This window comes from Haliotis asinina, chromosome 11 (assembly GCF_037392515.1).
Source record: "Haliotis asinina isolate JCU_RB_2024 chromosome 11, JCU_Hal_asi_v2, whole genome shotgun sequence".
In the NCBI taxonomy this organism is placed as follows: Eukaryota; Metazoa; Mollusca; class Gastropoda; order Lepetellida; family Haliotidae; genus Haliotis; species Haliotis asinina.
The window spans coordinates 33,911,396-33,927,343 of NC_090290.1; the positions used below are offsets into that span (position 1 = coordinate 33,911,396).

General features: G+C 38.7%; 1 protein-coding gene across 1 annotated transcript; it reads left to right on the forward strand.

Annotated features, from left to right (window-relative positions):
* Nucleotides 1-14,666: 14,666 nt before the first annotated feature.
* On the forward strand, nucleotides 14,667-15,611 carry LOC137256357 (galanin receptor 2a-like). The gene has a single exon (XM_067794147.1). It carries the CDS (start codon nucleotides 14,667-14,669, stop codon nucleotides 15,609-15,611), a length of 945 nt encoding a protein of 314 aa, XP_067650248.1.
* Nucleotides 15,612-15,948: the final 337 nt, after the last annotated feature.

Consider the following 15,948-nt stretch of genomic DNA (forward strand, 5'->3'; position numbering starts at 1 on the left):
GAAACCGCGGATGACTTAGCCTGGCAGCAGAAATCGATTGGATGACTGAGTCTCACGGAGACGGAGAGGACAAGCGACAGAAGATGACAGGGCGTTCTTGTCGGGTTGTTAGACTGCTATCCTAAGGTAGGTCTGGTTATTTGTAAATGGCAAGCTGTCAACTTATTTATTTTGCTAGTGATGTTTGTTATATATTTCGTCAAGGGACAATAGAAATGTACGTGTGATCATTGTCACCGCCGCTGAGTTGTGATTGTTCGTCAGTTAATCTGAATGTGACAAGTGTTAACACTGTAGGAGTACCGTTGTAGTAGTTGATGGTGGTCTGTAAATCATACCGTAGGTCCATTTTACACTATATGTGTCATGCATTGTAAATACTGGTAGAATGAGCTGTTTAATGGTGCGTTTCATGAGACAAGTGAGACTGACAAATGAGATCAGCAGAAGTAAGGAGAGACAATTTGGAGAGTTGTTTATGTCAACTATTGCTGGCTTCAAGATATTGATCATACATAACCTACATAAAAGTCCAAAACGGTTATAATGGTATATATTTTCTTTGGCAAATCCCGAAACACAAAGAATTGGGTCGTAAGGGGCAATGTGGCTTTGCAAATGATATTATGGTTTGCCGAAAATCAGTGATAACACCAGGTTTAAGCGAAATGGGTAAGCGTATGTTTCGCTGGCGACAGTACTCGCCCCTCATACTATTCATTTAAAAACGTTTACTGATTGTTGTCAGAAGACTTGCAATCAAACGACAGCGCCTCTGCCTCGTTTGTTTTTTGGTCATTTTTACATTACCTCTGCTGTCAGGTCATTTAAAAAAATCCTTTGTCTGTGTAAGAAGACGTTATAGAATTATACTGTTTAGTTCGAAATTTGATCTTTACGATTAAAATAAAATTAAATCGTTTACTTGTTTAGAAAATACCCTTAAAATTTAGTGTCATAATGCTTTGTGTTTCTCAACAAATCCTATGTCGTATTATATACCATGTGATCAGTTTCCTTTGACGTCATGGCGGAACATACCGGGTCATCGTATTTTCTTTTCAACAAGAATTAATCAAGGACCACATTTTGTGTTGTGGAAACGTTGTATATCGCCTAGTATGTGTTTGTTTGTTGATGAGTTTAGTCTCTGTGCAGCTGCAGAGAATCTTTGTGGCATGATACCTGGAGTTAATGCACGTTAAAGTGTTGCTTTGAGCTTAGCTTTGATTCTTGCAATTCTCATAAATTTCTGAAGCATAAGTAATGGTAAGTTGGTATGGTCTTTCAACTTTCAGTTTGTATGCATCAGAATGTTACAACCATACGACAGGTTAAAATATGGCAAATATGAAGGGATGTCAACCGGTTCAAACAGTAATTTCAGACGTCTAAAATGATGAAGGAAAGACATCAATTTTGTTTCAGTCTCGGAGAACTTGCAACAACATTACCGCTTGCATTTTTGTTTAAGACAACCGCTGTGATTGTTGCAAAAATATTTCAGAATATCGCATTTAACTGCAAACAAACAAAAGTGAAAATACAAGAAGTATTAATATTAACTGTTTCTGTACATTCTTTATTGTATTCTGTAATTGTCATAGACACGTTTCGGTAAAATAATGTCCACTTAAGTAATAATATGTTAAGTCAAGCTCAGACTTGGGATAGTTCCAAAGCCGACATATACTGCTGCTTGCAAATTCACAAATTATTATTATTGTTACCGCCAAGCTGCAGAGCAGACTTTTTCTTGATATTTTGTTTTGTTTATTTGAATTTTGTCGATGTCCATGGTTACCTTTGATGCTGATAAAACACTTCAATTCAATGAGTTAATTGAAAGTGTCATGAACGAGCATTAGCGTATGATTAACTTAACGTTACGACCATTTTGTGGATCATTTTCTGCTGCATAACATCTCTCTTTCTTTACACATTTAAAGCGTAAACACACCTACAAAATAAGACAGACCACTTCAAACTCAGAGTGGTTCACAGGTCTATCAAGAAGAAGAGATGTGTTTGTTTCAACGATTTAAGAGCATTTTGTCTATGTTTTGCAGTCATTGTCTCTTTTCTAACACATACATGTATCTGGTCATATGTTACATGTCACACGCAAGGAAATGTCTGAAAAACGTGTGAAAACACCAAGCCTTCAATCACAATTTCCAACAAAGAGTTAAAAAGTGATTTAAAACAAAATACTTCCGAGGCAGCGAAGCATGTTCAATTTGAAACACAGCAGTGATCAGTTGAAAGTATTGTCTCGGCCGAGCACGGCCTTTGTAGCTAATTAACTAAATTAACTAATGTTTTTGAGATAAAGATTAACCCTGGGGTATTAGTCCACTAGCAGAAAGATCCATCCAGTTTAAATAAATAATGTCCAATTCACTGAGAATGTGGATCAAAACAATTCCTTAGCATGACTAGCTGTCTGAAATACTGTTAAAATAAGCATGCTCGGTTGTATTTCAAATGTAAAATGCAACCTCCAAAGGTTTGAAGCCGCTGCTCGAAATGAAGGAAATGTTGAAATAATTCTCCTCATTCAATGGGCTAAATCCATTCACACTTTCGCTTGTTCCAAAGAGTTTGTGTTCAAACGTAACATGCTTAAACTTACGGATCCAAATTCAATTTATCGCTGTAACCTAATCCCTCACGTTTATCCCCTGAAAGGTCTCACTTAACCTTAACACAAAATGTCCGCTATTGTTTCCTCTGTGATCCAATGATGGTTTCCCGACAGTTTCACTTATTGAAGCACTGTGATACTTTCTGACTTGATTGCAATTGAGATCGATGTCAGTTAGGGTTATCAGTAGATGCATGCTGGAGGACCCAGTAAGAGGTACTTAATACCGACGAGATCTGTCAATATCTATTTACACCGATGTTCATTTCCAATGTAAACTAGAAATCATTTGAAACTGAAAGCAAAGCACACTGAGATGGAACGTATGGAAGTTGCCACTATGCTCTTCCTCCATATACATATGCAGGCACAAAGTAATGAAACGACTTGTATATTTCAAAACGTATCTAACTCACTCTGATTCGTTAGATTCGTTTAAAAATTTAATTTTTATGTGGCAGGTATCGTGATCCATACGAAGGTTGATGTTTCTGGCAGCACATCCGATTTGAAATTTTAGGAACAGTGTTTCATAGCCCGATGTGTCCCTGAGAGAAGTCCCTTCTATTGTCAAAACTTCTTCTTTTTTTAAAACATATATCAAAGGGTGGGTACGGAGACTGGAGAATCAGCTCATAATTAAGATGAACATTACGTTGACCAAGACAAATGAATACGTTGATGAAGACGAAAGCATAGTTTAGCTCAAACTTCTTCAGTTGATTCTACAAGACATGGCAAACAAGCGAACATGAATGAGGTGACCGGACTTCCAATAAAGGCCATGAATGTCATATGGAGTACTTAATGGATGATAAGACACTGTATGCTGTGGTAGTAGTGATAAAAATTAAGAATGCAGATTAAATAATATCAAATAATTATCATATGGTCAGGTGACATAGTTTGTTATGTAAATATTTGGACGATGGCTGTCCTGAAGTAGACACTATAACACATATATAGAGAAGTACTAGTATCTCCTGTACTCGGTGGCTGAAACCTTGCTACCGTAGTTTCTGGATCTCACCATCCCATAACTCACACAGCAGAAGAATTACAGGTATTTTTCTAATATGTGGAAAGATACTAAGAAATGCCACTCAAACCAAACATTCCTTAATGTGAGACGGACATACAGGATACTTTACACTACTAGCCTGAATGTGAAGGTCCTTCTTATATATCGCTTGTGTCTGAATTATCTGATTTGTTTCTGAATTATCTGATTTGTCTCTGAATTATCTCATTTGTTTGTAAATAATCTGATTTGTTTCTGAATTTATCTGTTTTTAACTAAACCGGCCCAAAAGATAAACGCAAACTACAACAAATCGAAGAAATATGTCAATCAATGAGCTCCTTAGTCAGTGTATTATATTTACTGATTCTCTTTGAAAGGCCAAAGGTAAAATCATATCACAATGCGACTGTAATTGAATTATCATTGCATATCATATCATATGTTTAACACTGAATTGTGAAAGTAAAATTCTAAATTCATAAAATAATTCATGTTACACATAACCCCACATGATAATTCAACTGTATACATTCTGATATGTGACTTCTCAGGAACAGCTTCACAACTCTTGCTGGATTACATGTGGACTATATTCCTTGTTCCAACGAGCAAATCCTAATATCATTTCCATCAATACACAACAAAACTGGTAAAAACTTTATTGTATACACATATATATTCTTGGCATTTCCATTTCATGGAAAGACACATAACGCTTCCGACTAAGCATGCAAATATTCACAGGCAAGGGACGTGTTAAGTCTCTTGTCAACATGTATACTAGCGGATAAGCTCTGAAAAAATATAGTTTTCTTATGGAAATTAATACATTTTTACATATTTCAAAGATGGTTCCGTGATATGTGAGATCCAGAATTGAAGGAAATATATGGACTTGCTAATTACAAATGTGGCTGGGCGGAAGAGAAAACAGAATGGTCAACCGGATGTTAGGAGCTCGTACATCACATCTATAAGGTTGAAAACTGCATTAATACATTGAGTACACCAGTCACAAAGTACACATTCCGAAAATGGTTCTGCTGTTACCTTTCTACTCACAGATAATACTTTTCACAACAACGTAAACGTGTTCATATATAAAGTAATGGAAATGATATCTCATTGAAAACATAATATTTTGTCTTTTCTCTCATCAGTGTTTTTGAATAAGAAAATCAAATCCCATACCTTGTTCAGGAGACAGGGCGACACACCGTCAAACAAACAACACGCGGTGTGACACCTTCATAAACAATACCACTATCTCATTGACACAGGCGAAACAACGGCTTCGATGATGGAGAACAGCATGGGGATGTTGTTCCAAATGTCAGCCCATGATTGGACCAACTGATCTAGCATTTGGGGGTGATTTTGGTCCAGTCTTAGGAGCAGAGCCATCTCATCCCAGACATGTTCCTTGTCGGGGAGGAGAAACAACCCGCCTTGGACGTACACCCTATCACAGTCTGAAATAACGTTAAAACGAAATTGACGTATCGCTGCACGTCGGGGCAATCTGAAAATATGTTGCCGTTGTTCTACAACTCCCTGATCTCAACCCACGAATCGTCGTGGCTGTGTATACAGTAATTAGCTCTCAGTTCCATAGATACACCAACTGAAAGTGGTTGTGTTTTTGACGGGACTTTAAACCTGGACCGAATGCGGTATGCAAGTCTTGACTGTTGCTTTGCTGTAGATTTCGCCTTTGCTGAATGTTAAATGATTTGAAACTTGATTCACAACAACCCATGTCTTTTCTTAAGCGTTTGCGACTTACATTGTGACTTCCCACTTGCGAAATCGTTTCATATCAACTTCCACAACAGTCCGTGACGCACCATAAGAAAACATAACAGACCTATCAGCGACAATACTGTACGTCGAAGTCTTACTCAGGCTGGTTTACGTTGCCGTCGACCATACGTTGGTTTAAGTTTGACGACATAGACGTGCTCGACTGAAGTGGGCGGCAGTCCATCGCTGCTGTTGTAATGGACAGTGACAGAACCTGTGTCTCCTCAGATGGAAGTCGCTTTTGTATCGATACTGCGGACAGCAGAGTGAGAATATGATGTCATCACGATGAAAGATTCTCAGAACTACGTGTTTTGGAGAGAGATCGTCATTTTCAAAATCTACTCCTGCAGAATAATGGACAAAGTCGTGGTTGCGTTGTTACTGCGCAGAGCTACACCGACGAAGTGTTGAGACCAGTAATTCGTTCATCTTTGCTCAAAGTGCGCATACAGCAAGACTGACACAGGCATGCTTCAAGAACAACAACATCCAGACCATGGACTGGCCAACTTTAAGCCCAGATTTGAATCCCATCGAACACGTCTGGAATGAGACGGAAAGACAAATTCAGCAGCAACAACAGCATTCAGAGGAGATTCATTTGACGTCTCTTCAACAGCACAGATAGGTGATGTGCAGCTGTTGCCGATGCCAGTGGAGGCATCACCCGTTATTGAAGTTAACATGATTTGTTTCCCTATGAAGTCATGTGGTTTGTGATTTCCATATTGACATTGGATTTTCATGTCATGTCGAGAATATACACACTAAGTACTTACTTTCGAGTTATCGTTGACTCATGTCAAAGTAAATCTTGTAGAAAAAATGTCATGTTTTCTCTCACTGTCAATATCATCATTTCACACTAGTCGCGTTCCTTTTGGTGGTGAGAATACTTTAGTTTTTTTCCAGAATGTACACATGTTTTACGTGCATATGACGCACCGCAATTTTTTCCGTTACTGCAAATCCTATATGTCTCTAAAGAATTCTAATTACGAGCAGGTTACATGCTCGTAGTGTTCCATTCCATCCGTGTACACATGACATGTTATCACGAAGTGTTTGTTGAAATGTCAGCAACTACTTATTCCTATTCAGCGTGTAAATTGACGCGGTTTGTGATCGAAAAAAAATGAAACAAATCCAGTCGTGATATTGTGCGTTAAGACTTGCCTAACGACGCAGACGAATGCTCTTAAAACCTTCTTTGTGACATTCCCAGCTTCGTAGATTCATACATGTATATCAAGTATCCAAGTAAGGAAAATACCAACTTACACGTCATGGATGCGCAAAGCACTGTGTAACAGTGTATACGAATAAACGATAAGGTGGCCTAACGAACAATAGGGCTATTTGTTACTTGTTTAACGCATCAGTCAGAAATATTTCAGGGACATTATCGGCGCATCCACTGCAAGAGAGAAGATGTCTAGCCATGAAAGTCTGCATCCTCATCATACCGACTTCTGAAATGCCACTTAATGGTCACATGCAACCATAAAATCAAACTAAATTAAAACACAATTATCACGTATTCATGACATATAATATACACTGCTGCTTGTAAAATAAAAAAAAGAAAAGAAAATTATAACCCTATAATCGCGATTCAAAAGTGCAATATTTTTTCCTTGGGCTTACTTCACTCGAAACGAAGTCTTCGGGAGACCGAACCCATTTATAGCGAGTGGGTGTACGCCCAAGTGTAACGACGGCTTCCGATTGGCTGGTTCATTTGCTGATACGCTGAGGGCTCATTGTGTGTACAGAAAGATAATCTGTTTGACGGGCAGTTTAGAAGTATGGCGAGTCATAAGAAAACAAGATTCTTTATAGATAACAACTTCTTTTAATTTACTTGATGCGTCTTTTCAGAGTGGAGTCATATACCGTTGTCAAACAAAATAAAGTACACTAGAAGAAGTTGTTATCCGTAAAGAATGTATATAGAGATGTTGGGTTTTGTAAATACATGTCCTCTGAATTTGCGTTCGATCCAATCATCTCAGTAGAGATGGTGAACTACTGCGTGACTGGAATCTGTCAAGTACAAAGCAGGACTTGAAATTCTCAAGAGTTTACACCAGTTTCCGTCAGATCCTGTCAAATGGATGTAGTTTGTTTGCAACCCACAGACATAAGAGCATGTCATGTGTACAAGTATCACACCTGCCTAATTACGTAATGTGGCAGAGGCAGGACTTGGGGGCACGAGTCATAGATCAAATTATTTTGTTTATGGCGTATAGCCTGATAGGTGTCAAGTTCAAATTGCACGTGGTCAATGACTGAAGCTGTGTATTGCATACTGTCCTTAACAGACAGGCAGGCAGACATATAGGTGTTAATAAACCAGACATTGAGCTTTCTCTGTGACAGAGGCTGCTTACCACCACTAACAAGTTGTTTTTTTATGTAACGAGTAGATTATTTACTTGTTTGTGTACACAACCAAGATTAGACTACTGCTCACGACCTCATACTCCTGCTATGAGGACTGGTTCAAGCTCCGCGAACCTAGTCACTGCGCATGCGTTATGGATGCAGCGCAGCACAGCTGTGGAAACCACTTTTTCCCCAGCGCTGGGGAAATTTAGTGAATTGTATGAACTCCGGATTCGCGGGCATTTTTGCATCGCGTTTTTTTAACGTTATAGGTTGAATTGGCATTTTTGATGACTTGTTTCGGTAAGTGCATACCGAAAGGTATCAGAATCTGCAAAGTTGTGTTTTATGTTGTTTATGACCTTTAAAGTAGTTACATCATGATTGTCTGTGCATAATCTGGACCAGACAAACCGGTAGCTAACACCATGAGCAGCCACCCACGCAACTGGGCTACGGTGACATGGGTCAACCAAGTCCGGAAGCCTGATCAATCGATCCCGTTAGGCGAATCTTCCGAGAAGCATTGGTTGCTGATGGCCAATTCCTACCTACATATATTCTACCATTAAATAAAGACTTAGGTCTTAAAGAACTTTAGAGGTTTTAGGACTCACGAACCCTCTCTGCTGCTATTTTAGTCTACAAATTATATCATAACATGTATCTACAAAATGTAGACCCCAATAATATATGAAACTTAACACTAGTAAAATACCCTTGACACTATTCACATTGAAATGTCTATCCCTCGTGATGGAAAAAATCCACAAAGTCAAGCAGTGACTGTGATTTTAAAGTGGCAAGGGATGCAAAATGGTGGATTCAGGGTGGGCGTAACCAACTGATAAATAAATAAATTATGGTTTTATTGCCACTTATTAACTTGCCACTTATCGGATTTATCTTCTAATGACTGGTTTATAGTCACGGTTAGGTCTCAGATGTGGTGTCCCCCATTGATGCCTTAGCTGCAAAATCAACCATTGCGTTACCAGAAATTCCGACATGGCTAGATAATCAACCAAAGTCAATGACGTTTTGAGCACAATCATTTCGGCTGTAGAAGAAGTAGTTTTTGGTAATATTAGAAAATTGTTTACGGAAACATTGGCAGTGATTCTAGCAACCAAGCCACCACAGTCCTGATTGTATTCTTGTTTTTGGAATACTAGTAGTTGGTTGTTGTAAGATTTCTTTATGTTGTTAATCTGAATCCACCATGGTCTCACCAAATGCCATGGTGGACAACGAAGTAGGCGGAAAGGAGATGAGTCTTCAGGCTCGATATTAGCGCGGAAATGAAAGGTTTGATTCGTATTCCAAGAGGTCCAATAACAGACGAGGTTTTATTTTATAGGTCCCCATAAAGGGTATCAAAACACACCGTTGCATGCTGGATTGGATTTATTACATTATTTTGTAATACACTGCAAAGGGGGTAAAATGCGGTGTGTTTTAAGAGAAGGCTAAACTGCTTCAACCTTTAGTTCGAAAGGATCCAAAAACAAAGTATTCGACCTTGATGATGGACAGAATCTGGAATGTTCAGGCTGCAAGACGGTGGAGCCCTAATCAAGTTTAGAACGGGTCAGTGTTGTGTACAGTTGTAGGAGGGTCTTCGGATCCTCACGTTGAGTTTGAAACAACTTTTGATATGGCTGAGAGATCAAATGTTGATCGAAATTGTTTTGTTTTTTTTGCAGTTTTTACAGGTGTACCATATTAAATTAATTCCACATCCTTGCATTTTTTTATTTTTGAAAAAAGAGGATAGATATTTTTTTATTTTGAAAATTGTAATCCAGTTTCACTCATTGACAGCACCAGGAACATTAATAAAACCGTCCGGTTTGTCAGCACACAAAGACCAAATTGGGTTCTTTTGGACGAAAATGAATGCATGGCAAGTTTCATGAATTACGACTTCTTTTTTTTCTTTAGCTTCCGCACTTGCTTCGTCTTACATTGACAACTTTCTACATTGACACATACCCTTCCACTACCTTGACGTTATTATTATATCGTTGTCTTCTTAACTTGAAACCCCCATCCAGCTCCACACACACCCTCGCACCTTGTGTAAACTTCTTCTGTCTATAAATATATTAACACTGTGCACTCAGCATTTACCTGATGACGGAGTCAGTAAAACATTCATCCGCAAAACTAATGGTATTTTGGGGTAAAATTTGTTGTGTTGATTTCCATATTGCCGTTTCCAAATGAAAAAGACGAGTGACGAATGCAGTTAGCGCATTCTGTCAAACTGCTGTTGCAATATTCTGTTGTATATTCTTTCGTGCCACAGATAACGTACACGGAAGGACGTAATGTCCGTACATTTGCTATTTGAAGCATCTCAGAAAATTAAGAAAATAAGTATCAACACTGATGTTACATTTGCACTGATTTTGGCGCAGTCGGAAAATGAAAACAGGTATTACTTTGAAGTATGTCATCGTTGCTAACCGTTTAACATAATTGCCACCTTGATCCTTAATCTTTGAGACAAAACCAATTTTGTCACGTCGAAAACGTAATGATGTGAAAGTAAATACACGACCCTGCACCGCAGACCTCTTATAAGTATCGTCTTCAGGCAAATACTCGTCGTCCTGCCGTATGAGAAAACACGGACTCAAGGAGAGTACATGTGTCCTGACTACAGTGTACTTTGCCTCTGATATTACAAGGTGACCTCTTTCAGTCAAACCAATATGTCATGCTTGAGGCGACTGCATGGTGTCCAGCTTCAGGCAAATTATAAGTGTAACGGCGAATGCAAGTCACAATTTCCCCTTGTGTCATAATGCGGAAACGTGAATATCTTGTGGATCTTCAGTATTTCGGCATTAGGCAATAGCCAAACTCTTTTTTGTGAACCAGCTTTGATGATTTCTCTGGCATTGCATAATGCCCGTCATATTACTATGTGGGGTGTCAAAACGAATGATTGTAAGTAATTATATAAGTGAAAAATTTCAATTAGTGTCCTCAAGCTGAAAGCTGCGTCATGCTAATTTTAAGTTGATGAAGGAAGGATGAATGCACTGATCAATATAAGTAATTTCCTGACTGAAAGAAAATTTCATATTTATAGGTTATGCAGGTTCATTAACTCTCTTTAGGCGATTTTGTGGGTAGTATTCACAGGCATGTTTCAATAATTTAGCCTTAGTTCACGTGTTACCTAATCATCACTATTTTGTAAAGGCGATCTAACAAAAGTGTAACAATAACTGCAGACAGGACGAATGGTCGCTGGTTTCCACGCTAATTTAAGTATTGTGTAAATTCATTGCAGTTCGTTGAAGCAATAGGAAGTCCTCTCGAAACGATCTGTCAATGTTTCCAGCTGGATAACACGATTGTTGGCTGTGCTGAAATTGGAATGACATTGTTCATGTGACATTATTTTGTTACCATTATGTTTTTTATATATTCATGGTATTTTTTAATGTACTTAGCTGCAGATCTAGGGTTTATGATGTATATGCATCGTTGTTTTTTTGTCTTATTTATATATTAGATTAATCGCGCTCGGTTCCAAATTTTCAGTAAAAATCACCAACTATATCCACGCTCTCCACTGAGAAACGTTTATCGGTGAGTGAATTAATATTTAACTGGGCATATTCCTCTGTTTGAAGTAGGTTCTAAAGTATTGCATTAAAATTTTTGCAAAGTCTGCCAGCACATCGTGTCGATACAACATCTGTCTGAAAAACTGCTGAAGTCGATTTTGTAAAGGTGTACAATTATTCCTGCAAGCGCTGACCCGTGAAGATCCAGGCAAGAATCGGTCTTCAGTAACCCATGCTTGTACATGTCCTTAAGTGGCAACTAACGAGATCGGGTGGTCAGGCTAGCTGACTTGGTTGACACATGTTGTATCCCAGTTGCGTAGATATATGTTCATGCTGTTGATCACTAGTCAGTCCCTGTCCGCAATTTCCAAACAATATACACAACTGAATATTATTTGTCTGGAAATAACACTGCTTTGTTCAATTTCAGGTATGTTCTAGTGAGAATCTGTATAAACCATGCACAGCGATGATCAATTACGTTTACCAAATCGCATATAATTGCATAATTCTTGAGTACACTATTTACACCAACTCGACTTGACTAGACATGATTGCATCAATCGCTGCCCAGACAAGGATGTCTTGAACGTGGCCCACCGATGTAATCCTCGTCTTCCGTGTATCCTGAGATTATGTGTCGACAAATAATTATATGTCATGGAAAAAGGTCTAGGTACTGCAGATATGAACGGAAGATGTGGAAAAAACAGGCGTGGTTTGATTTTGAGACCTGGTTACTTGCGGTACAGTAAATCTATATTTGTAACTAATTGAAAACTTAATTGTGCAGTAAGATAATTATAATTACTTTATTACCATCGCGTTTTGGTCATGTTGGTGTTAATGAGGTTCATCATCTGCTTGATGTTACATGTTGTATCCACGTATTCGGTGAAACATATTAATATTATGAGATGGAACTTCGTAGATAATGAACATGAACGGAGTAAGTCCATAGATAAGCTATGAAATCTAAATGTTAATCAACATTTTGAAATAAAAATAATGTCGTTGAAAATAATATTGTCCTGGACCCCGTTTCTCAAAACAAACGTAGCATTACGATGATCGTAACTCCCATAATTTAACATAGACTTACGACAATAGTAGGACTGCGATCGCTTTAAGGAACAGCGTCTAGAAGATTAATCTACGGTCACTGATTAGACCTCTGGCACAGTGGACATTGCTATACAATAAAACCACCTTTAGACTATCTAAGACGAGAGACAATAGCATTGAATTTAGTGCGTGTCTCAGGTAAGGTTTTATGTTTTTTGTCGTAAGTAGGCTGCTATTCATCCTATGACTGTTTGCTTCAAACAAGGAAGGTTAATTTTGCTGTAAAATCATTCCACCTTTCTTCTCAATGGTATCTTTATATGTCGATATGTTACTGTCACCAGTGCTCTTTTTAATACAGAGAGGAGAATGTGACATGTGAAGAATGACAGAGATTAAAAGAAGTATACATACACCCATACCTGACAAATGAATAGAGTAAATAGTTACAAGGAATGTTGACATTCATATTTAACCAGTGTTGTGTGAATATTGATACCGATTAAATACCTGGATCCCTTCTTGATATTTGATTAATTCCAACAGTAGCTTTTAGGTTTAGGAGTACCACCTCTGGTTAATTTACAATATTGGCATAAGTGTGAAACTACGGCACTTTCTCGCACACAAAACCTGCCACCATTAACGTTTCAACAGAGGTGAGGTGAGCAACACATGCTTTATGACAGTTTACAAATATTACTGGTGCAACGAGAATCTAAAAATACGATAACCATCTGTACTGTGGAAGTCAGGTGGTAACCCCAGGGTGCCACATTTCAGGTAGGCATGTTTGACGACAAGCTCAGAAATGTCGAAAAGTAAGTCTTCACGAATATTGCTGAATGCGGTGTTAAACAAACACATTCCTAAATAGATGATCACGGTTAATGTCGTCCATCAAGACGAATTAAACAGACAACTTGACATGAGAGTTTAAATGGACTACAGATCAGTCCCTCCTGGATTCCGCAACGAATTTTAAGCATTCCGCGGCATCCCATTTTTCAAAGTTCAGCAGCTAAAAACAACAAAATAATGAAATTCTATTTTCAAACAGATCGATTTGGTGAACACAATTATAGTGTCAGTTTAAATAATATCATTGTAAGGTCCTTAAGAAAAGATTACTTTATGAATACATCATGTTTATTCCTGAATATTTTGCAAATGTCGTCTCAGTTCGTTTTTATATAAACAATCATACTTTTGCCATTTATCCCTACTCTCTGTTTCGATTGATAGTCATTCATGATTCAGCTGTCAAAAGAAGTCATTTCCGCGGCAGAAAAAAAATTGGAAAATTCTGCTGGTATTCTGCACAAAAATACGTTTTCCGCGGGCCAGAGGTCTTTCTGCATTGAAAGGTAATTTCCGCGGGTTTTTTTTTCTGCAGCCGCGGAATCGCGGAATGCAGGACGGAGTGGCAGATCGAGGATAATATTATCCTAAGGTTGATACAATTAGACAGCCCTTGGATGAGGTGAATTCACCTGGTCAATCATTTAACATGTGTCTAGACCAATTTTCCCCTCATAATGCAATAGACCCATATCGTTCTGACGCATAAAGTCTGGTTCTGATCCCAATGGATTAAGGGATGAATCTGTAATGGATAACTTGACTGAATTAGGCCTTCAGGTTACGAGTCAGTGCTTATAACTGAAAGTATCTAGTTGTTGCATCTGCTAGCATACTAGTATGGCAAAGGTGACAAGGCTCAAAACAGTATTTGATATTTCTATGTAACACCAGGCAAATTAGGTGAGTTAATATCTAACCCTTATATCGACACACTAATGATATGCATTGAGTTATAGAAGTAAATAATTATATTCGTTTATCAGTAAAAGGTGATAAAAGCCCGACACAAATATAGACCGACACTGTTTACGATAGTAGGCTTAAATATGTGCCTCTTTTCTTCTAGGTGACGTGCCCATCAGTCCTATAAGTCCTTGCAGACAAGATGTCGCTGATCAACACCACCTACCCCGCTTCTGTGCCGGTGACGAAATCTTTAGATCAAGGCAATTGGAAAATCATCGATGCTGTAGCATACAACATCGAAACCTATTACCTGTGGGTGATTCTGATTCTTGGATTTCCTGGGAACTGCTTTTCGATTCTAACAATAATCAAAATGTCTCCTCCAAGGTCTCTTACTGTTTACATCGCCCTTCTCGCCATTGTGGATAACTTGGCCATTGTCAACAAACTCCTTATATTTGTCCTCATGGATTATGGAGTAGACATAGGATCATTTGGGTGCAAATTTCTTGGGTTTTGTGGAAACTTCCTCATCACCCTTGCAAACTGGTTATTAGTCGCTTTATCCGTGGAAAGATTCGCTGCTGTTTGGTTTCCTTTGAAGGTGGGTCAGAACTGGACTTTCAGGAAGTCTTTGCTTGTTGTAGGAGGAATAACGGTGCCCCTCCTGCTTTTATTCCTTCACCTTTTCTGGACAACAGATTACATTGCCATGGATTACCCCGGCACATCGTTTTGTGGTATCCACGAGAGATATATGGACTTTATGATTGATGTTTGGTACTGGATGAATGTTGCGATGTACGCCATTCTTCCTTGCTCACTGCTTCTTACCTTCAATGTACTCATTGTTGTAGGAATACTTAAATCGGGCAGATTGCATCAATATCTGAACAGGGATGACTCAATGATTAACGTCAACATTACGACCAATCGTCAAAGGCAAGTGACCATAATGCTCGTGACCTCAGCAGTTGCTTTAGTCATACTTACAACTCCACGGTGTGTGTTCCTCATACTATCACCTTACTGGACAGCCCCTGAGAATACCCACAAGGGAGCCACGTGGTATCTGCTTGACACTATTGCCTTTGTATTGTGTGACTCAACGCACGCTGTCAATTTCTATCTCTATTCCTGCAGTGCAAGGAGATTCAGACGCCAATTTCGTGACCTTGTGCTGTGCCGGAAGCGGAAACGATCCCGCAGCCTACAATATTACACTGTGTCGTGCCACCAGACAATACGTTTTAATACTGCGCTGAGGAGGGATTCCACCGATCGACCATTCGTTCGGTACCGTAATCAGGATTACTGACTAGCCGACATATTTAACCTGAGACGTAACATCCAAGCTCACGACTACTTTGTCTTAAATAACATTGAGGTCAACGACAGTCCAGCTTCTTGACAAGGTATCATATTTTATGTGTTCATGTAATCTGGAAACATATCAAAGGATTTACCAACATACGGCTTATGACAAGTGACAATCTGTTTCTGGTGCTCTCGGATAAAAACTTAAATATAAGATATGCGTGTACATAGTACGTGCCCAGGAGAGGTGTTTATTAGATTTCACCTGTTTGCGGTGGACTCGGTGGAACGAAACGTGGCACAATTATTAGTCCTTCTCTACATTGCAACCACCAAGA

Coding starts and splice junctions, on each gene's coding strand:
- LOC137256357 (XM_067794147.1), top strand. CDS start 14,667: ATGTCTCCTCCAAGGTCTCTTACTGTTTACATCGCCCTTCTCGCCATT.